A 21,136-nucleotide genomic window follows, 5' to 3' on the forward strand; every position below is an offset into this window, starting at 1 on the left:
TAGGGATGAACGGGTTTAAGAGTATTTAAGAGTTTTTAAAAGTTTTAGCCAAATGCTTTATAAAATAGTATAAATTTATTATTTATGTAATATTTTTGGATTTTATGTTTTGGACTTTGAGTTTGATCAAATATGACAATTGACAATATTAATAAATTAGTTGGACACGTCACAATTCACACGTCCAATTTAGTTTGAAGTTTTATTTTTTACTTCTTAGATTATGCAATATGTATTTAAGAATTGAATGTATTCAAACTCTTTATTTTTTTGGACCACAGTCAATTTATCATCAATTTGATAATGTATTTTTGAACTTATAATTATTGAATTATAGACACAAAATGCAATAAGTACAAATAGGGGTACGTTTTGCAGTTTAGAAAAATGTCCAAACCACATATACGGTGTGGTTTGCGGTTTGGTCTCAAACCGCACCGCAAACACCCCTAATGCTGACATGTGATGAAGCTTATGATCGAATAGATTGTGAGTTACTTATCTTGTTTTTAACGATTTATGTGTTTCTACTAATTCTCTACAATTAAAGAAGATAAACAACGAAGCAGACCAACATCACCTATCAGCATTATTATGAGTCTGATTGGTTTAATACATTTGCTCATCATTTTTAATGATATTGCATATTTTTATAATATTGATTAAGTATACACCTCGATTTTGGGACAGAATCGTACATGGGATTTTCATTCAGAGGATGAGCCTTATCAAAATCGTATCGATTCTTATTCTCAACGAGTCCATAAGGAGCGATCTCATCCGACAAGAAATTTCGCTACCTTAGATCTCCAACAGTGGAAAATAATGAAAAAGCAGATAGAAAGTTATTAATAAAGAAATAAATCATTTCTTAAGTGACTTAGGAGTCGTTTACTAAACGCTTATCCGAATAAGCGCTTATCAAGTCACATTACCTTACCAGATGAATATGGTAAGAAACAAAAATCTTAACCAGTAAGAGCGAGGGACAAGGACCAAGAGACTTACCCGGTAAATGAGATGATGACTCTTGCCACAGTAAGCACTTACCGGGTAAATTGTTACATATGATGTCGTTTTTGTGGACTAAAATCTTATCTAATACATAAATGATAGTGTTGAAGTTTACCGGTAAACGCTTAGTAGGTAAGTGCTCTATAACCGGGCCCTTAATTATTTGCACAAAAAGACTATTCAAGACTTGGATTGAAATTCTGAGACTAAATCCGTAAATTGAGAAATACTTGAGGGACTGAATATGTAAATTGTAACTTACTCTTTCAAGGCAAGAAATACATACACAATTGTATATGTATATATGACGCCGACGGCCAGCCAACTTCATATTTACTTTTACTCGGTGCGGACACAAACACCAGCCAGACACCTCCCTGTCTCTCTCTCGTCACTTTCTCTCTCTAAAAACGATTCAGGTAAGTTGATTTCTTCCTTTTTGATCCAATTATTATCACTGTTTTGAGCTTCAAACATCTGATTTGTATGAATGGAGCTCATCGTTGATTTTTGTTTCTTTTGTGATTATGTGAGATTGGTGAAGAGTGTTATAATCATGAGGTTAATTGGTGTGTTTGCAGTTTTACTGTTTGACTTTGAATTCAATTGTTTGAAATTGGACTTCTAGTTGTGTTTCTTCAAGTTGATACCAGCAATTCCTTTTCTGTTCCTTATTTTCTCCGTGTGTGTGATAATGTGTTCGTATGATATTTTTTCCAGTTTATATGTTATGATCTAGGTTTGATTTTATGAATCTCTATGTAAAAATGGATTTTAGTTGAAATGGAATTCTTTGAAATGTACAATTGTGATGTAGAAGTATAATTTTGGTTTTTGCGAATTAATATATACGTTTTGTACATCAGGATGGGACTATATATGTATGATTTGAAGTTCTATTATTTAAGGAGTCCTTTTGCTGAATTTAGTGTATAAACTCAAGTCAGCATTAGGTTTCATTAATGCTGATGATACCATCACTAGGGTTGTTACTTCTTTAATGAAACTGTGTTGGTGTTTCAGAGAGATGCTATTAAAATTGTTAGTATTCATTTTGGTTGGTTGATTGTGCAGATCAGTGAAGATTTTCACATTGAAAGAATGTCGGCAGGGGGATCTCAAAAGAGTTTGCGGAAAGCCCTCGGTGCCATTAAGGACAGCACCACTGTCAATTTGGCTAAAGTCAATAGTGACTACAAGGTATGGGAATATTTTGGGATCTTTTGTATGATATTATCTCTGATATGCTTAGTCTTTGATATTCTTTGTTTCTTTCAATTCTGTAGGAATTGGATGTAAATATTGTTAAGGCCACCAATCATGTTGAGCGCCCAGCAAAAGAGAAACATATGCGAGGTGGGTATTCTAGTGAGATAGGATCGGCAAGTCCATGATCTATTTGTATGAGAATTATCTGTTTGTGATCTATTTTTAGAAGGGAGACCTGATGCTTCCCTAATCCTACATCCTTTATTGCAGCTATATTTGCAGCCATCTCAGCTACAAGACCTCGTGCCGATGTCGCATATTGCATCCATGCTCTTGCAAGAAGATTGTCGAAGACACACAATTGGGCGGTATGAAAGCCTGCCATTTAATCTTTTTAGTGTGATCATTCTGATAGAAGGGTTCTTTCTAAAATTTCCAAGTTGGATTAAATATGTTATAGTTAAGAGACTCCTAATTTAAGAGTATCAAGAAAGGAAAATTGAAAAGCCATATGGGTGGATCGTGTCAAATCGCATGAGAGATGCACGATGTAAAGTAGCTTTCAGTGTCTACAAAGTTATTGGGAAGCTGTAGATGAGATCTATTTGATGTCTATTAATCGTAATTGGCATTGTCAGTTCGTTGATGATATCATGCTTTCGTGATAAATAAGTAAACTTATCATCTTTTTTACAGCAACCTCCCGAAAAATATAGATTATGTTCGGAAAAATGCTTTGATGCACATGCACCAAATATAGTTTCTCACAATTGTTTATCTTATGTATGAAGTGAGTTTGATAAGCATCAATAGCCTTTATCATCTTTTATTTGAATGTGTACTTTAATTGCACTTACCATATCTAATAACTATAAGAAGCTAAAAAGAACACATAAACATATTAGCGCACATCTTCCTCTGTGGCATCCTCTTCACGTTCTATCTCTTCAAAAATTTTACATTGAACCTTATTAATCCTTCTGGTCATTTTCCTGGATTGTTTAATTTTAAACCTTCACCAAGTGAAGACCCATTTGTTTATATAGTGAACGTTTGTTTTCTTGGAATCCGTTTCCTGAAATTTTCATAGGAGTCACTGCAAACTGAGCCATTTGCACAAAAATTCCTAGATATTACTCCTTTCCCTTTTTGGTTTCTGTCGACCATACTTGCTGTAGCTTCCATATCACCACTATGCCATGCATTCCCAAGTAAACAGACTCAGCATGCAGCATGCTCATTTCTTGACTCACATGATCCAATTCCGAAAAGCACCATCAATATTGTCGCTTCAGTTTCCTCCATCTTCACCAAACATTTCCAACAGGGTTATCTCCAAGAATGCTATGGGCAAGCTTTGCAGTCCCTGGATCAACTCTCCTTCCATCCTCCTCTTCTTTACCATCAAAATTACTTGATTCAACATTACCTATAGTTGGGCTCCCTAGTTCAATCCTTTAAATTTCTGCAACTGAGCTTTTGATGATTTTACCTCTTTCGGCTGATGAAATAATCCATCCTCTGATCCTCTCTGTGCAATGTCGCCGATGGGATTCTTAGAATACTAAGCTTCCCTGTTTTTTAAGTATATAATATTTATATACGGAAAATACTCACGAACACTCCTCACCTTTGGTGACGTTTGAACTCGTGACCTCCTGGGTGGCTGGGCTCTACTGGTAACCCGGGTACCGGGCTTCCCTGTTCTTTTTACCGGTTGCATAGGGCCAAGATCTGCTTGCTTATCTTCCACTGTGTTTGTAACGTCCCGATCCAATTCATGTGCAAGTTCTCTTTGTTTGTTGCTCTGTGATCCCAACCTTGTTAACTTTGGCGGTGATGACAACCTTGACTTGGTATGTATATTGATAATTTCATGTATGGACCTGATTGCATGATATTCATTTTGTTTAGGTAGCAATAGGTTTTCCTTGTTTTTTTCTTTTATATGTGAACTATCCATGTGAGCTTATGGTTTACTGTTAACAGCTGATCTGATCCTTGGAATTGAATGATGAATTATGAGAAGAGGAGGAAAATGGTTACTTTCCTTGAATACTACGTAGAAAGACGGCTAGTTTCTACTGGCCAATTTGTTAACTTTCTTGTCTGTTAGATATTCAATGTAATTTGTACTCCCTTGGTCGTAAACTGCAATCCATTAAACTCGCAATTTAAAGAATGTAATTATATGCATTGATGACATATATTTTACAGCTTTGACCAGTTAAGAATTGGGGCAAATCTTTATCCAGCTAAAGGACTTTCCTGACTATCTGATTTTCCGTTATGATTTGGAATCACTTGATACTACAAAATTTGAAGAATAAATTGTCTTTTGCTGAGTGCCGTATGATAGTTTGCCTTTCACAGATTTGATCCACTTTGAAGCTTGTGGTCAAAATTGAGGATTCTTTTGTTTATGCTGATGTTGACCACATATTTTGTTCAGGTAGCTTTGAAAACTTTAATTGTTATCCATCGGGCCTTGAGGGAGGTGGATCCGACATTTCAAGAAGAACTTATTAACTACGGAAGGAGCAGTAATCATTTGCTCAACTTATCTCACTTCAAAGATGATTCTAGCCCAAATGGTACCTTAAAATGTCATTTTTCATGAATTTAACTAGAGAGAGAGAGAGAGAGAGAAGATCCATCTTTAACAGATATATTTTGACCTTCTGCTCAGCATGGGATTATTCTGCCTGGGTTCGGACTTATGCTTTATTTTTGGAGGAGAGGCTGGAGTGCTTCCGTGTATTGAAGTACGATGTTGAGACAGAACGTCTGGTAAGATAATTACTTCCTTACTATGTCAAAACTTGCGATTCACTCAAGAGATGGTACATTAAAAGATTGTTTTGATCCAATGTAAATCAACTATCTGTCATCGTTTCTCATTCACCCTACCTTATTTACTTCTAACATGTTTAAGAACATTTATCTGTCTATCCTTTTTAGTTATTGTCTCTGTAATCAAATTCAAATGGGTATGATTCAAGTTAGGACCTCTGGCCGCTCCAGTTATAAATCAAGAAAGCATCAGATGCTACTTTTTCATGATTCTTAACAACCTTGCTTACCAATTTTGCAGAGAACTAGAGATCTAGATACTCCTGAGTTGCTTGAACAATTACCAGCTTTGCAACAACTTCTGTATCGTGTTTTAGGCTGTCAGGTATCATTTATAGTTCCTTTTTGGTCTTTTTGGTTCTTTTTATTATTTGGTTTGTTGAAGGAGCAAAGGGCGTGTTTATGCAAAAGTTGGCCATGATTGAATATATTATAGTATGATTCAACTTCACTCTAGTCTCTTAACAGAATCATGTTCTTCCATGCAGCCGCAAGGAGCAGCAGTTCATAACTTTGTGATTCGGCTAGCACTTTCTTTGGTTAGTAACGTCTGGTAGTAATCTACTAGTCATAACCAACACCTTTCAATTTGGATATTGTTCTGATTATATCTTATGTTTGAGCAGGTTGCTTCTGAAAGCGTCAAAGTGTACAAGGCAATTAGTGAAGGTTCACTTAATTTGGTTGACAAGGTAAAGTGTTTACTTGGCTAATGAGAATTTGAACTTAAGTTGCTGAACGATCTCCAATAGTTTGAACTTCACTGTGACAGTTCTTTGAGATGCAACGACATGATGCTCTTAAAGCTTTGGATATATATAGAAGGGCTGGACAGCAGGTAATGCTATAGGAAACTTTGTTTGGACCTATTATTGCTTCTCCTAATTCTGAAAATATGGGCCATGTTTCCAGGCCGAGAGATTGTCCGAGTTCTATGAAATATGTAAAAGTCTCGACATGGGACGTGGGGATGGGTTCATTAAGATTGAGCAGGTATGATTTCCTTCTGGTCAAAAAGCTAAGTTTTTCCAGGTTTGTTTTTTGACTCTAAGTCCTTTTTTATTTCCTTTCTTCTATTCATCAATATGAAGCCACCATCTTCATTCATACAAGCCATGGAAGAATATGTTAAAGAAGCTCCCCGTGCTTCAAACGTTCGTAAAGATCTGGTAAGATGTTTCCACTAAACTTGTTCTAGCCACAAATAACAAAATGAATTTCGTCAACCCTGTAAAAAAGGTTAAAAAGAACCTGTATTTACTTCTTTGTGTAAAAATAACGACATTAAATTTTTTGTGAAATTGCATATTTCAACCAAAGCAGTCAATTGATGGGAAACCAAAAGGAATTTTAGCCATAGAACACAATAAAGAGGCAGAGCTTCAGGAGAAATGCCCACCATCACCTCCAGTAGAACCCAAGCCTGAGCCAGAACCAGAACCAGAGCCAGTTAAAGCCGAAGTTCATTTTGCTGAGCAATCACCAGATTTGCTGGTAATTTGATTAATTGCTATTATTTATTTACTTAATTACTGCAGGTTATTGAACTATATCTCATGGATAGTCATGCGATTTCTTGGTTAATATTCATGGACCCATGGTAATTGACTTTTTTTTTGTTTAACGTGGATATCCAACCCGCTATACGAGCCAACTAATCCACGGGCGACCACCTGCTTTGCGGGTAGCCCGGAGTCACCGCATTTGAACCTCTGTGGCCGCAAGAGGATTTTTATTCCTCCTTGGATTTGAACCTGAGACCTCCAGGCACTTTTGACCCTTGGAGCCAAGCTCAAACCAATCAGACACCACCCTTGTGGTTATGGTAAATGACTTTTGATCTCTTATTTCTAGGGTCTGGATGATCCCATTCAAGAAGTCTCTGAATTAGACCAGAAGAATGCTATGGCTTTGGCTATTGTTCCAATATGTAAGTAATTGCTAAACGTTTTGCAGCCTATTACTTCTGCGGGTCATCACCCTTCTCTTTTTTCACATTGGATCACTACTCGGTTCACCTTGTAGTCTACTTTAGTGAAAAGAACTTGATGCTTTTTTACAATTTCTATCATGTAGATAGTCAAATCCTAGCCTAAGGGCATTATAGGTGACTTGATTGAGGCTTTCTTGTGCCTATAAAAAGGATCACGTTTAGGAGGCTTATTTTTTCTAATCATTTTCTTGATGGTGCTGTAATTGCAGCTGATCAACCATCTTCGACTGCTGCAACAATGATTGATGGAACTGCAGGATGGGAATTAGCCCTTGTAACTGCCTCAAGCTCTAATGAGAGTGCTACAGCTTCAAGCAAACTGGTATCGTCGTATCTCCATCTTGTTTTTGCAGTATACTTCACACATTCGGTAACTGTAATCAGGACCTGTTCTGTTTATCTGACCACTTAAGATTGATCGGTTCTAATTGGTTCACCATACCTGGTTGGAGCTTTTTTCTTTTTGGGACCAAAAGATTGATTTCGTTGAAGATGAGTTTCTCCTATGTTCATAAGGACATAAATCATGTATAACGCAAGATACCATTTGAATCTGACAGAACCTTAAATTTTAGCTCATTATGTTTGTCAGAAACACGATATTCCCTCTCTATATCTTACAGATAAGCTGTTTTCCCATCTTCTGATATGATTTTGGGTGAATTAGGCTGGAGGGCTGGACAAACTTACACTCGACAGCCTCTATGACGCTGCAGTCAGGAGAACCAACCAGACCGCAAGTTACAACCCATGGGAACAAGGTCCTATGATGCCACAACAGACCACACTAGACCCGTTCTACGCTTCTAACATGATGGCTGCACCGCACAACGTACAGATGGCAGCCATGGCTCAGCAGCAGCAAGCTTTCGCGTTGCACCAGCAACAACAAATGATGATGATGCACCCACAACAACAAAGTTCAAACCCCTTTGGCAACCCATACGTGGATGGCCGCCATCCCTACAATGCAGGTGTGCCAGTTCAACCCTATAATCAATATAATGGTCTCATTTAAATTCCCTTATAATTTGCCGGAACTTGATTGAACGAGTAGCGGAATAGTGTGGCATTTTACATAAAAAAAGGATGTATACAGTTTGTAAGCACAGGAGGGTAGAATGAGATTATTTTTTAGGAGCAGAATATTGGTTTGGGACTAGAGTCAAATTCTTTGATCTGCTTCTGCTTTGTGCTCAAGTGGGTGGGTTGATTTTGTTAATGAAAATAGAAGATTTGTGTAAGATTTTGTTTTGCACATTCTTGTATATCATACATACAGTGATTGAGTGGTTATTCTTGGTTATATTCTCCCAAATTCTGTATTCATAGAAGCTTTGATAGTGATCCATGTTGGTAGGCACCCGATATTTTGTCTGGGTGCGTTTGGTATGTGGTTGAGACTTGACAATACTGGACTGGACTGGAGATACGAGGATGAGGTAGGCATGGAAGAAATGCGGAAGGCATTATGATTTTCATTTGATATGAGTATTTTAGTAATTTACTAATATTTTCTTAATTTTTATTTCATATATTTTGGTAGGACTAACACCATTCTCTCCTTGTTCCTGAATTTGGTAAGAAGAAATATGATTTAATTTTATTATTTAATAATAAAAATTCAAATGTGTGGGAAAATTTGGCATATATGTATAGACGATTACACGCATACATATCCATTTCTTTTTCTCTATTCATATAACAAATATTCAGATAAAAAGGCATTTGGTCCGTGTCATGGTTTTTTGATGTCGTATTTTATCATATAGTTAAAGAACTACAATATAACTTAATTTTTTTATGACATCATAAATAACTATAAAATCCATTGGTTACCACTTAAGGGTGTTTGAAATGATTTTTTTTGAATGTTTGATATACTTATTGTTCATTGTTAAGGGGTTGCTTACCAACACAAAGTGCGTTATATTTATTAGATAAAGAGTAATAATCTTTATTTATTTTATTGGGTAATATTTTCGATCATCAAAATAGCATAATATAAACGCTTTTTACATGGTAAGATTAACCCGTTTAGACTTAAGAGTTATCACTCTCACGTACCGGTTAAAATTATTGATTAGCAAAATGACAAAATAAACTTGTTGGGAAAAAATATTATGTCTTACCGGAGGAAAAATGATATTCACATCATCAAATTTTACATGTTTTTGATAAATATGGAAGAAAAACAAAAAAAAAACAAAAAAAATTATTATTTTAATTAAAAGAATTTTTATTATATTAATATTGTGTTCTCCAAACCTTTTTTTATAAAGAAAAGGAAGGAAAAAGAAAGAAAAATGATAGAAAACCTCATATTTTTAAATTATAAAACTATTTAATATTTTATTATAAATAATATATTTATAAAAATTACATATTTACGTGAGAGTAGTAGTTGAAAAGATTAAATATGTGTTTGAGATTTGCTTATTTGAAATAATTTATGATTTTTTATAAAACATTTATTATCTTATTATAAATTAAAATGATTTAACTTTTTTAAAAACTTTTTGTTACCGATTTAACACTAATATAAATTATTTATTCAAACTCTTAAAAATATTTATTACCGGTACTATACCGAAATAACTCTATTTTTATAAGCAACTGTAAACACCCTCTAACATACATAAATGAAAGCAAACGGCACGCAACGAAAGCACCAGCTGCATCATCATCCAGCAACCTCTTTGTCGTCACCCTTAACCCCAACCTCACACTTCCACCATTAATGGCATCTTCCTCCTCAATCCATTTCCCATAACCCAAAAGCCATGCCCTCTTCTTGGTTTTCTCTCTCGCTTCCTAATCCCTTCAACTCCGACGACGACCAAACATCCCCTCCTCACTCCCCCACCTCCAAACCAGACTTCTCCCTCATCACCCAAACCATCGGCCGTCAACTACACAACGTTGCTTCCTTTCTCGCTCCACCACCACAACCTTCTTCTTCAACTCCGCCACCGCAGTTTCATGATTCCGGCGATGTTTCTACTTCACCTTACGGAGGTATCAAGAACGATCTGGCTGAAATTGGCGGTAGCTTCAAGATCGGCCTCTCTCTACTGTCATCCAATAAGGCGGTGAGTGAAATTTCTAAATTCGCTTCCAATTTGCTTCAATTTGATAAAGGGGGTGATGAAATTGAAATTGAGGCTGTGGGGATTACCAATGATGTTGTTGATTTCGTTCAAGAGATTTCTCTTCGCCCTGAATGTTGGATTGATTTCCCTTTATCTCTACAACACAAAGGTGCATTTCTTTCCCTTTTTGTTTCCATTTCATTTATTGGAAACAATTAAACCAAAATTCTGTATACCATATTTGATTCTTGTTACCTTTTTATAACTTAATTTAAATTGTTTAATATCATTGAATCGTTTAGTAACAGTAGATAAACATATGGTTATATAAATGATGTAGATGTTTGCAGCCGTTGGCAACACCTTGACCATATTATAAACATTATTGTATTTGAAACTTTTGGCAAATCTTGATACAGATTTTAATATATCAAAGGGTCAGAAAGATCATGCCTCAGCCATAGAAGAGTTGGTCCCAAGTCTCACTACTTTGAGGCATAAAGTTCAGAGTTACATGAGTGAACAAGAGTTTTGGGTGATCTATTTTATTCTATTGCTTCCTCGGTTGAATGAGGACGAGTGTAGGCTTCTATCAACACCAGAGGTAAGCCTATATCTTCAAAGGCAATCTTGATCTTGTTTATGTTTGATATGTGTGTTCGTTATTGAAACTAGAAACGGGGGATGTAACCATTCGTAGAGATGCTAGCCTTTGGTGCATTTTGTACGTGTATATTTGCATCTAATTAGGAGTTGTCTTGAAGCATATTTGTTCTCGGACTGTGAGAGTCGTCTTGATACCTACATGTATTCACACTATTCTTTGATATCTTAAGAGTCGACCAACTTAACAATGCACAAAGTAGAAAGGAAGAGATGTCGATTTGCTTTCTAATGGAAAGAAGTCTCTTTAAGAGGAGAAGTGAATGTAAGTAGTAGTTTTATAGAGGAAGATAGAGGGAAAGGAAAAGATTTGGAGATGGAAAAAAAGGAGAGATAAAAGAGAATAATGATGATGAGAGAAACATAATGCATGTTACTAGTCGACTATTAAGCTCAGTGAGTTCATGGTTTTTCATGCAATAATACATACTCCAACTTATTAATATATCACTTGAAATCATGTTAATGCTTCTATGGTGTTAGATTGCATCTTCTCAAAAGGGTCAACAATTTACAACTTTGACATTTTTCTTGCTTTGTTTTTACTTTTCAGTCGGTCATAAACGGTTTGAAACTTGATGATGTGCTAGTTTCTACTTCCTTGGTAATAGTTTCTTCGCTTGTTGGATCTTGCTAGTTGATAATTAATATACACTATATTATTAATCCCCATTTTCAATTTACTCTATTTTTTGAGTTTGATCTTAGCTAAACCCTATAGGTTTTTCATGTGTTGATCTTTGATTATTGTTAATTAATTTTTTAATTTACATTTGGCTTTCTTTCTCCCACATTCCCTAAGTCGGTGATTACATTTGGCTTTGGTTGATGAATGCTTTGGGGTTTCCAACATATCATGCTTCCTGCTGTATTTCTACCATCCATTGTTAATTTTCCTTGTAAACTGGTATCAAGTTTGGTGGGATATTATTGCGTCCATGAGTATCTTGTGCATAATTTGTGCTTCGAAGAAGTATTTGATGTTTGCTAGTATCATTGCTGTATTTTTTGTAGTAACTTAAAAGTTGACATGTAATCAAATGACTTACGACTGGTATCATGGAAGTTGTTGGAAAGTGTAATGTATGAATTGCTTATGATGGCGAGGTTGTAAAAGATTCTGGTGGTTGTAAAAGACAATGATGACGAGGCTCCGAAAGGAACTGATGATGATGAGGTTGTAAAAGACACAAATTATGAATCTTTAGTAGGTTCTAATTGATGAAGATAAATCTCCAGCTTCTTGGAGCAAGTGTTTTATATTACTATATGCATAATCATGAAAATTCTTCATAAGAAACCGATGCTGATGAGGTTGTAAAAGAAACTAATAACGAGGCTCCCTGGGGAACTGATGATGATGATGATGTTGGTGTCTTTTACAGACCCTCATCATCAATGTCTTTTAAAACGTTATCTTCATAAGTTTCTTTTACCATCTCATCATCATCGGTTTCTTTATGGGGAATTTTCATGAATCATGATTATGCATATAGTAATATGAAAACATACTCCAAGAAGCTAAAGTTTTATCTTTATTAGTTCGAACCTTCTAAAGTTTCATAAGCATAGTCTTTTACAACATCATCAGTTCGTTTGAGAGCCTCATCATCAAATTCTTTGAGAGCCTCACCAGTTTATTTTACAACCTCATCATCCTCAACAATTCATGATAGCGAAGGGTCTTTGGAATGGGCGGAGCCATAATTTGTTGCTATGTGTCCTCTTAATTTAATTATGTAAAAATAGGATAAGAATGCATGCTTGGAAGAAAGAAAACCAGCTGTAAAACTGAAAAGCTAATTGACAATAGGTGGTCTTCATCAAAGATTAACACACAAAAAACTTACAGGGTTTAGTAAACTGAAATGGGATTATAGATTATTTTATATTAATTTTCGACTTGCACATCATCAAGATTCTAGCAAATCGAAGTGTAAAGACTAGAGTACCAAGTAATTAAAGATTTAGGATCAATTAAAGATAATCTGCCTATGACCTGATGCAAGAAAAATGTCAAAGCTGTAAATTGTTGACCCTTTTGGAGATCCAATCTGACACCATAGAAGCATTAAGCACATAAACATATTCCATTCACGATTCATGTCAATTACTCAACTCTTAAGGAACGATTAAACCTAAACCGGAGTGTGAGTAAGTGACTGGCAGAAGCAGCGCAGCAACAGGTTGCTGGCGGTGAGTATGGACTGAGGTAGATGCGGGAAAGGGCGAATCTCTTAGTCGTTTGTGAGTCTCTTTTGGGGAAATTTGAAAAAAAAGGCCGAGGGTGAGCCTTGAGTGGAGGAGATGGTCTAATATAAAAACGTTGATTTTGGGCTATATATATATGTATATATATAAATCTGAGGGTGCTGGCATGGGCGTGGGCTGACCCTGGGACAGGAGTGGCTCCACCTGTGGTCATTGGCCCGGTGGTTTCTGGGTTACCGGTAGAGCCCAGCTTCTATGAGGTCAAGGGTTTAAACCTTACCAAAGTGAGGAAATTTTGTGAGTATTGGCCATATATAAATATTATATACTTGAAAAAGACTTCCATGACCAGCAGTTTTGATCAAAACGTCCCTTCGGCCTTGATATCAACTTTCTTAACATGCATAACACACAATGCTTGTTGAACCAACAGAAGCTTTTCTAAAGAAAATTGAATTCGCTCATGAATGCGTCTTGAACCCCACCAACACCTCCTCCTTCCTCTCTTCTCCCTTCAACTCGCGAGAATTACTAACGAATTCTTGCCGAGCTGTTTCTGTATTCACAAGAGGAACAACAGCTAATAAATCCCTTCCAAATTATCCTAATTTTAGTTTTTGCATTGTTTGTTCTATTATAGATTGTTCAAGTGCGCGAGGTACTTCTGCAGAAACTGAGAAAGAAGAATGCACCCATGGAGTTTTCAGAGACGGAAAATCCAAGAGAACCTGAAAATAGAAACTCATCCGAAAAGGGTTTTCAGGTAAATAGCAGTGAGCGAATCAAGATTTCAGGCGACACTTCTGCAAATAGGATGAAAACCGAAAATAATGAGAATTGCGAGTTGTCTGAACAACACCATGAGGATGATGTCTCTTTTAGTGATCTAGAAGATGAAGATAATGATCTTTCTGGTAGATTATCGGGAATTAGACAAACACAAAGCAGCAACCTTTCTTCGGCAAGTGAAAGTGGCGACTGGATTCGTCTTAATGAGACACAGGGTGGTGAACGAAAAGCAAGAACTCACGAAAGACGTTCAGAAAGTGAAGGGTCAAGTGATTGGCTCACTGTTGAAGATGTTGATCTTTAGGACATCGACCCAGTAAAAGTTTATCATTTTCTTGAATCTTAGCTAATCACGTCTTTCCCTTTATGGGTGTTTCATGTTCTGATATGGTACATTTGGGCTTTTGTTCATATAGTCAGTAGGGTGCGTAAATGCACGTTGTAAATATCGATCCATCACTCAGGGTTTTATATCTATTTTATAGGTCAATGCATTTACATTTTGGTCATGTGTAAATAAATTGCGTTCTCACGTCACAATCACAAAATTACGGTAAATGTTATTTTTCCAGAGGGTTCGATTTTTAGTTCTTTTTTAAAAGATAAACAGGGGTTGACGAACATAAAACTACAACATCAAACTGATGCAAGACATCTTCCAATTTATGAATTCCGCTAAAAACAAAACATCCAACTTATGTACAAACTTGCTACTTGTGCTAAGCCTGGATACTTCAAACAAAGCTCAACTGATCCTTCGTTTCAGGGCTGTGGACGTCTTTTGTTGGAAGACGGGAATGATGAATTGGCGTTGGATGAACCTGGACGATACCACAAAGCTTGATTAGGATTAAACCGGCCTGAAGAATTAGAAGATAGCGGTTGTGGTTGTCGTGGTGGTGGTGGTGGAGGTGGAGCCCCCATGACACTGGTTGGTGGAGAACTAATTGCAGGTCGGAATGGTTGGAAAGAGAATGATGGACGGGTGGTGTTGGCTTGTGGCGGTGGACGGGTGGTGTTGGCTTGTGGCGGTGGACGGATGGGTGGCCTTGGTGGGCATCGCGGTAAAGTCTGGAAGTTTGAGGTTGGTGGCATTTGGTTGTGAAGCTCAGGTGGACACCATTCAGGCATATCATCATCATCATCAAAAAGTTTGCTCTTTTTTGGTGGCTGCTCTAAACAACCATTGCTGGTGTTTCTTTCAACAGTTTTCACAACTGAAGGAAGTTGGGTCAATCTGGAACTATCCAATTTTTGACCGTTGACCACTGCCGACCCATTATCGTTCCTAGAAACAGCAGACTTTACTAGAGTTGACTTTCCGCATGCGATTCCAAAGTCAAACTCAGGAAGATCGTCATCCTCAAAAGGCCTTTTTCTCACCAAATTACAAGAATCAGAAATGACTCGAGTCTGCAAAGGACTGGAACTAGAAGACGAATTACCACCGTTACGATCAACTTCAACAGATGCCGAGTTCTTGCAGCTTTCGCTGTTTATGGTTGATGGTGAAGTTGCAGGTTCATCATGTTGGTTGGAATTGGCAGGTGGTTTTTTAGGGGAGGGTTTATTTTCCGGGACTTGTTTTATAGACAAAACAGATGGAGAATTCTGTGGTTGGGTCGAACTTGGGCTACTTTTACTGTCAGATGTATTCCCAACGGGATTTAAAGGTCGGTTTTTACGCCACACAACACAACCAATCATTGAATCCGGCTTGTCATCAAGGACTGCCATGCCCTTAAAGAACCCATATTTTGCTAAAATTGTGATTATGGGATCACTGCGAGGACATAAGTAAAGATCTATACCGGACAAAAGTTGTGCAAATCCAACCCTAGAGCTTTTCTTGTATCCTTTAGCTACCTGGAATTTATAAGAAAAAAGAGATGAATCCAGCCATAAGTGCACGCCATTCGACCACGTTAAACCATTTTGCAAGAAGATTCGTACAGAAAATGTACCTCTTTCATACCAGTCAGCCCAAATTCAGAAGAACCCTCCTTCCAGCATAGTGAGATTACCTGAAGACCATTATACATGGAAGTTATTGAACATCATATACAAGTAATTGTGTAGAAGTCATTTAGAGATCTACTTGGGGTGAAGATCCAAAGGACATTAACACATAAATTTCTCATAAAAAACATATCCATCAGTAAGGCACAAGCCACAAGGTATTACTGTTTTATCATTACTTCCAATCATAGATTGTAAGCATTTTACAGGCCGATCCATAGTAACAAACTGTATGCTACGGATCATCAATTCACGACCAAGAAGTTAAAAAAGCAACCTGAAAATTGTGAAATGGTCTAGAAAGTGGGGATTATATAAAAGAATTGTGGGAAACACATAAACAACTATAAGGCCATGCAAAGAAAAGGTAATAGAACAAATGGATGCTATATTTATATGAAAGTTAGTATTGAATAAATGGCATTCCACATAGAGAGCACATTTAAATAACTGGTTTATTCCCTCTAGTAAGCATAACTTCAACTTTGATTAATTTTTGGTCCTTAATATCATGAGTTTTAAACCAGAGAGATCAAGTGAACTAATCTACGACTATGAGCATTCCAACACTGTACTCCCTCAAAGAGGGCTTCCCACATGCCTTGGTAGCAATTATGCCTTGTGAACTTCTTTGTTCCACCCCTGGGATCAAGTACATGGTGATATCTATTTTTCGCTTAATTGTTCATGTTTCCTACCAAGGAATATATGAAGTCTAGCCTCGTTTTGTTTTGACAATTCAGAAGCCTTGTAATATTACCGGTTTTAGCTTAGGATCATTATTCCGTTAGGTGATTGGTTATATGTCCTGATGCATTCGTAGAATATTTTAGGTCTCAAGGTTCTTTTTTCATTCAATAATCACTTCTTTGAGCTGATAAAAGATATCAACAGGACTGATTCAAGATTGTAATCGACTCCCAAACCTCTTGTTTGTTGAAATGTGTCAAGGGTTGTTCCAAAAAGACAACGTTTGGACCCTCAAAACATTTTTGCAGATTTTCTATGTGACTCCTGTATCTATCTCATAAGAATCTTTTATTTCTCATATTATGAGTTATTCTGCCCTCTTATTCACTTATGTAGGATTTTTCGGTTGACAATTGTTCATTTATTTGTGGTTGGTCAATCATGAAAGACTACATTTTTTGTTTGTTTACATAGTTCCTGCCTGGTGGGTTTTTGGATCTCAATTTTCTTAGTTTACTTTTGATTCAGTAAAGGTATGCATTGCATGCCATGTCTTGATTTCATGTCGGCATCATAATAATATCACTGACAAATCTGAGTTTAGGCCACCAAAAGTAGCATGGCCAGAATGGCTGAACGAAAAAGAAGGAACACCAATTGCCACAGTTAATTCATCTCCAACATTGACTGCATAGGCATGCAGGGAAGACTCGTACCAAGAGTTGGAAATTACAAAGGGCAAGTAGTATTATGTGCATAGCTTGAAGGGTCCATATTAACCACCATGGCAGTGTCCATTTGAAGGCAGCTAAGGTCATATAGAGAGCAGGCAGTTTAAGAACAAAATTCTATGCAATCTTGCTTTTACATCTAATTACTAGTTTGACATCCATGATGCATATAATGATAGTTTCTTCATAGCTTAAGATGGGATTATAGTACATGAATCCATTTGATACCCGCAGAATTTACCCATCCTCCAGAAGATAAACTACCCAAAATTTATTGGCCAAGCCCTCACGTGAATTTCAAAGACGACTGAACCCGAACATGAGGGATGTTATGAAGAGAGAAGTTATCAAGTGGTTGGATGCCGAGATCATTTATCCCATTTCTGATAGCCCTCGAGTGAGCCTGACACAAACAGTGCCCAAGAAATCTGGCATCACATTGTGGAGAGAGGAGGGGAAAAATTCCCACTCGCCTTGTCACTGGATGGCGAGTTTGCATCGACTACCGAAAGTTGAATGCAGTCACATTGAAAGATCATTTCTTGTTACCTTTCATCGACCAAATACTAGAGAAGTTGGCAGACCAGAAATACTACTGCTTCTTGGATGGTTATTCAGGATACAAGCAAGTGGCCATACACCCTGATGACCAAGAGAAGACGACATTCACATGTCCTTATGGCACTTTCGCTTTCCGTAGAATGCCTTTTGGATTATGTAATGCGCCTGCGACATTTCAAAGGTGTACGATGTCAGTCTTCAGTGACATGTTGTGCGAGTCATTGGAGATCTTCTCAGTATTTGGCGAATCATTTGAAAGTTGTCTCCACAACCTCAAGAGGGTGCTAAAACGTCGTGAGGAGACTAACTTATACTAAGCTAGGAGAAGAGCCATTTCATGGTTCAAGAAGAAATTGTGCTCGGTCACGTGATTTCTGAACGTGACATTGAAGTAGATCGAGCCAAGGTCCAACTGTCCAAGTAATCTCCACATTACCTCCACCGACATAGGTGAAGGGTGTCCGCTCCTTTCTAAGTGCCATTTCACGACCCTTGTGCAATTTACTCGCCAAGGAAAGTTCATTTGTCTTTGATGAAGCCTGTCTAGAGGCATTTGAGATTATCAAGCAAAAGCTTGTTGAGGCACCCATCATGCAAAAACCAAACTGGTCGTTACCATTCGAGTTAATGTGTGCGCAAGTAATGAAGCGATGGGTGCAGTACTTGGTCAACAGGTGAATAAAAAGACTGTTGCCATTTACTATGCTAGCCAGACATTCTCCAAGGCCCAAATGCGTTAACGACCACTGAAAAAGAGCTACTTTTTGTCGTCTTTGCAATGGAGAAATTTCAGTTTTATTTGTGGGGAGCGAAGGTGATCGTTTACTCGAATCATTCAGCCCTTCGCTATCTACTTGATAAGAAAGAAGCCAAACCTAGGCTTATCAGATGGATCTTGTTGCTACAAGAGTTTGAATTAGAAATTCGAGATAAGAAAGGGTGGGAAAATGCAGTAGCAGACCATCTGTCCCGATTCCCCACATATCAGGTCCCGACCAAGGAAGAAGTCCAGGGATCTTTCCCGGATGAGTAGTTATTTGTCATATCTAGACTTCCTTGGTTTGCTCACATAGTCAATTACTTAGCTGCAATACAGCCGCCATGAAGGAGGGATGCACACACAGGGAGAAAAAGAGCAGCTGTGAGGGATTGAGGGCTGATGGCGTTGGGATCGCAGCACACACTCACAAACACAGGCATAAATCTAGAGAAGTTTTCTGAGTTTTAGAGAATTCTACACACCAATAACGAGAGGGTTGTTGAGGACATTTTCTACAGCCACAGATAATAGCAACCGAAGGGATTTAACATGTTCATTTTTGCGGTTGATTTTCATTTTCATTGATTTGAAGTGCAGATACATATTATTATTGAGAGTACTTTGAATATTGTGGTTGTTGGGTATTGGTTTGATCTTTCAATAGTGATTTTTGCTTTGTGTACTTGCATACTATTGTTGTGACAATGCTTACACACATCCAGAAATCGTTGAATTTCACTCCATACTGAGCTAAATTTGTTTCAAGGTTGACCCAATGTGAAAACCCATGTGTAATCCAATTTTGATTTGTTTTTATTATTATATTTTGGTTTTAATTTGCATAAAAAGTGTAAATATGTCGTTGAGGCAAAACATGACAGGTTTTGTTGGGTTTTAAATATTTAATTGTTGATTTACTTGTACGTGTTTAAATTGAATGTGTTATCACGATTGATTGACATAACTTGGATAGTTCATTGGTATCCCCTGACCGTGCCGGATGCAATAGTGTAGGTGAGAGGACAGTTAGTTTGGATAGGCATGGATTATGCAGGGGGGAGCGGGGANTAACTTGGATAGTTCATTGGTATCCCCTAACCATGCCAAATACAATAGTGTAGGTGGGCGGACGTTAGTTTGGATAGGCATGGATTGTGTTGGGGGTGGACTAGTCCCTTGACATGTTGATTTAGTCAATGCATTTAAATTTGAATATTGCATGAAAACAAATTGAATTGGTGAAACACTTGGGTTAGTAACATACAGTTGACCTCGACTTTTTCTCATCGTTAGAACTCGTTTTCTCAATTTTGTTCTTTATAATTTTTCTTGATAGAAAAAAAAAGCCAAAAAGATTTTGTATTCATTTGTTTCTTAATTTTAACACAATTCCTTCCAAAGCTTGAGTTGGTTAGTGTTAACTGTAATATTTAGATCTCAATTTTGAGTCTTGAGCTTTTATTGATTTAATTGAATAATCTATCTAAGTGACACACGTGCATTCAGGTAACACAAATAATTAGTTTGAGTTAGGTTTATAAATTTAAACCTTGTTGTGCGTTTAACGACACGTGCAACATAAGTCAACTATTTGGGAGCAAAGAGTACCACAAAAGGACATTTTCTAGTATTTCAATCTGTCTTAGAAGGATGGAGCAATTGAGGAGGACGTGATAAATCGCACCAAGGCAGGTTGGCTAAAGTAGAGGGCAGTCGGGTGTACCTCCGGTTAAAATTAGTGTAATTTCTTATTTTCTGTTTTGAACAAGTCCTTAGGGGTATTTTCGGGTTTTCCTTTTTGTCTAGTGAGTGGGAGCCTTTTTGTGGGCCGGAAGCTTCTGTTTGGGGTCATTCTGTTTTTCTTCAATTCAGTTGTAAAACGAGCTTTGCTTTGGAGAGACCATGGCCTCTAGAATGCCATTGGAGTGAATTCCTTTACGTAACAATTCAATTACAAGCTTTTGACATCAGATTATAGCAAGAGACAGGAGTGATTCGGCCGAGTGCAAGTCCATTCTCAAGTCCTGTATTACTAGTAAAGAAAAAATGGGAGTTGGAGGTTTTGTATAGACTATAGAGCCCTAAATAAGGCAATAGTGGTAGATAAGTTTCCTATTCCAGTCATCGACGAGCTGCTGGATGAATTACATGATGCTAGAGTGTTCTCGAAGTTGGATCTGAAGTCTGGTTATCACCAGATTAGAATGAACGAGAACGATGTGCAGAAAACGGCTTTTCGTACTCACCATGGACATTACGAGTTCCTCGTAATGCCCTTTGGATTGGTCAATGCGCCGGCGACATTCTGAAGTGAGAATGCATCTCTTGAAAGCCCAATGCAGAATGAAGCAACGTGCCGATTTAAAAAGAACAGAGCTGGATTTGGTTTTGGGTGAGTGGGTGTTCTTGAAATTGAGACCGTACCGACAGAAATCTTTGGTTAAAGGGAACAATCAAAAATTGTTAGCAAGGTTCTATGGTCCTTATAAAGTGTTGGAGAGGATTGGTAAAGTCGCTTACCGTTTGGATTTACCAAAGGGGGCGAAGATAC

The 21,136-nt window shown here is 37.3% G+C and overlaps 3 protein-coding genes across 11 annotated transcripts in view; 2 read left to right on the top strand and 1 right to left on the bottom strand.

The window, feature by feature from the left end:
- The first annotated feature begins 1,371 nt into the window (after positions 1–1,371).
- On the top strand, positions 1,372–8,383 carry LOC112517167 (putative clathrin assembly protein At5g35200). 3 transcript variants are annotated; one of them, XM_025124518.1, is made up of 16 exons: positions 1,372–1,433; positions 2,089–2,214; positions 2,301–2,370; positions 2,494–2,591; positions 4,676–4,817; positions 4,913–5,013; positions 5,318–5,401; positions 5,565–5,615; positions 5,703–5,768; positions 5,849–5,914; positions 5,989–6,069; positions 6,168–6,245; positions 6,397–6,570; positions 6,931–7,006; positions 7,279–7,391; positions 7,737–8,383. In XM_025124518.1, exons 2-16 carry the CDS (start codon positions 2,116–2,118, stop codon positions 8,085–8,087), a joined length of 1,650 nt encoding a protein of 549 aa, XP_024980286.1. In that variant the 5' UTR covers positions 1,372–1,433; positions 2,089–2,115; the 3' UTR covers positions 8,088–8,383. The 3 variants fall into 3 exon arrangements, with proteins under 3 accessions (XP_024980286.1, XP_024980287.1, XP_024980288.1); XM_025124519.1 differs by having other exon boundaries at positions 6,400–6,570; XM_025124520.1 differs by lacking the exon at positions 6,168–6,245 and having other exon boundaries at positions 6,400–6,570.
- A 1,369-nt stretch (positions 8,384–9,752) lies between these two features.
- On the top strand, positions 9,753–14,336 carry LOC112517442. Its single transcript, XM_025124875.1, has 3 exons — positions 9,753–10,330; positions 10,581–10,765; positions 13,676–14,336. Exons 1-3 carry the CDS (start codon positions 9,853–9,855, stop codon positions 14,126–14,128), a joined length of 1,116 nt encoding a protein of 371 aa, XP_024980643.1. The 5' UTR covers positions 9,753–9,852; the 3' UTR covers positions 14,129–14,336.
- A 38-nt stretch (positions 14,337–14,374) lies between these two features.
- Positions 14,375–21,136, bottom strand: part of LOC112517440 — a 31,578-nt gene continuing 24,816 nt past the window's right edge. For 6 of the 7 annotated variants that reach the window (XM_025124872.1, XM_025124868.1, XM_025124869.1 and 3 more), the window contains 2 exons: positions 15,789–15,848; positions 14,376–15,690 (listed from right to left, as the gene is read on the bottom strand). In XM_025124872.1, the coding sequence (XP_024980640.1) occupies positions 14,587–15,690; positions 15,789–15,848 (1,164 nt within the window). In that variant the 3' untranslated portion in view covers positions 14,376–14,586. Of the gene's footprint in view, positions 15,691–15,788; positions 15,849–21,136 lie in introns of all 7 variants that reach the window. The other variant, XM_025124874.1, reaches the window with a different exon arrangement.

Source organism: Cynara cardunculus (genome assembly GCF_001531365.2).
Source record: "Cynara cardunculus var. scolymus isolate 2C chromosome LG 8, CcrdV1, whole genome shotgun sequence".
Taxonomy (NCBI): Eukaryota; Viridiplantae; Streptophyta; class Magnoliopsida; order Asterales; family Asteraceae; genus Cynara; species Cynara cardunculus.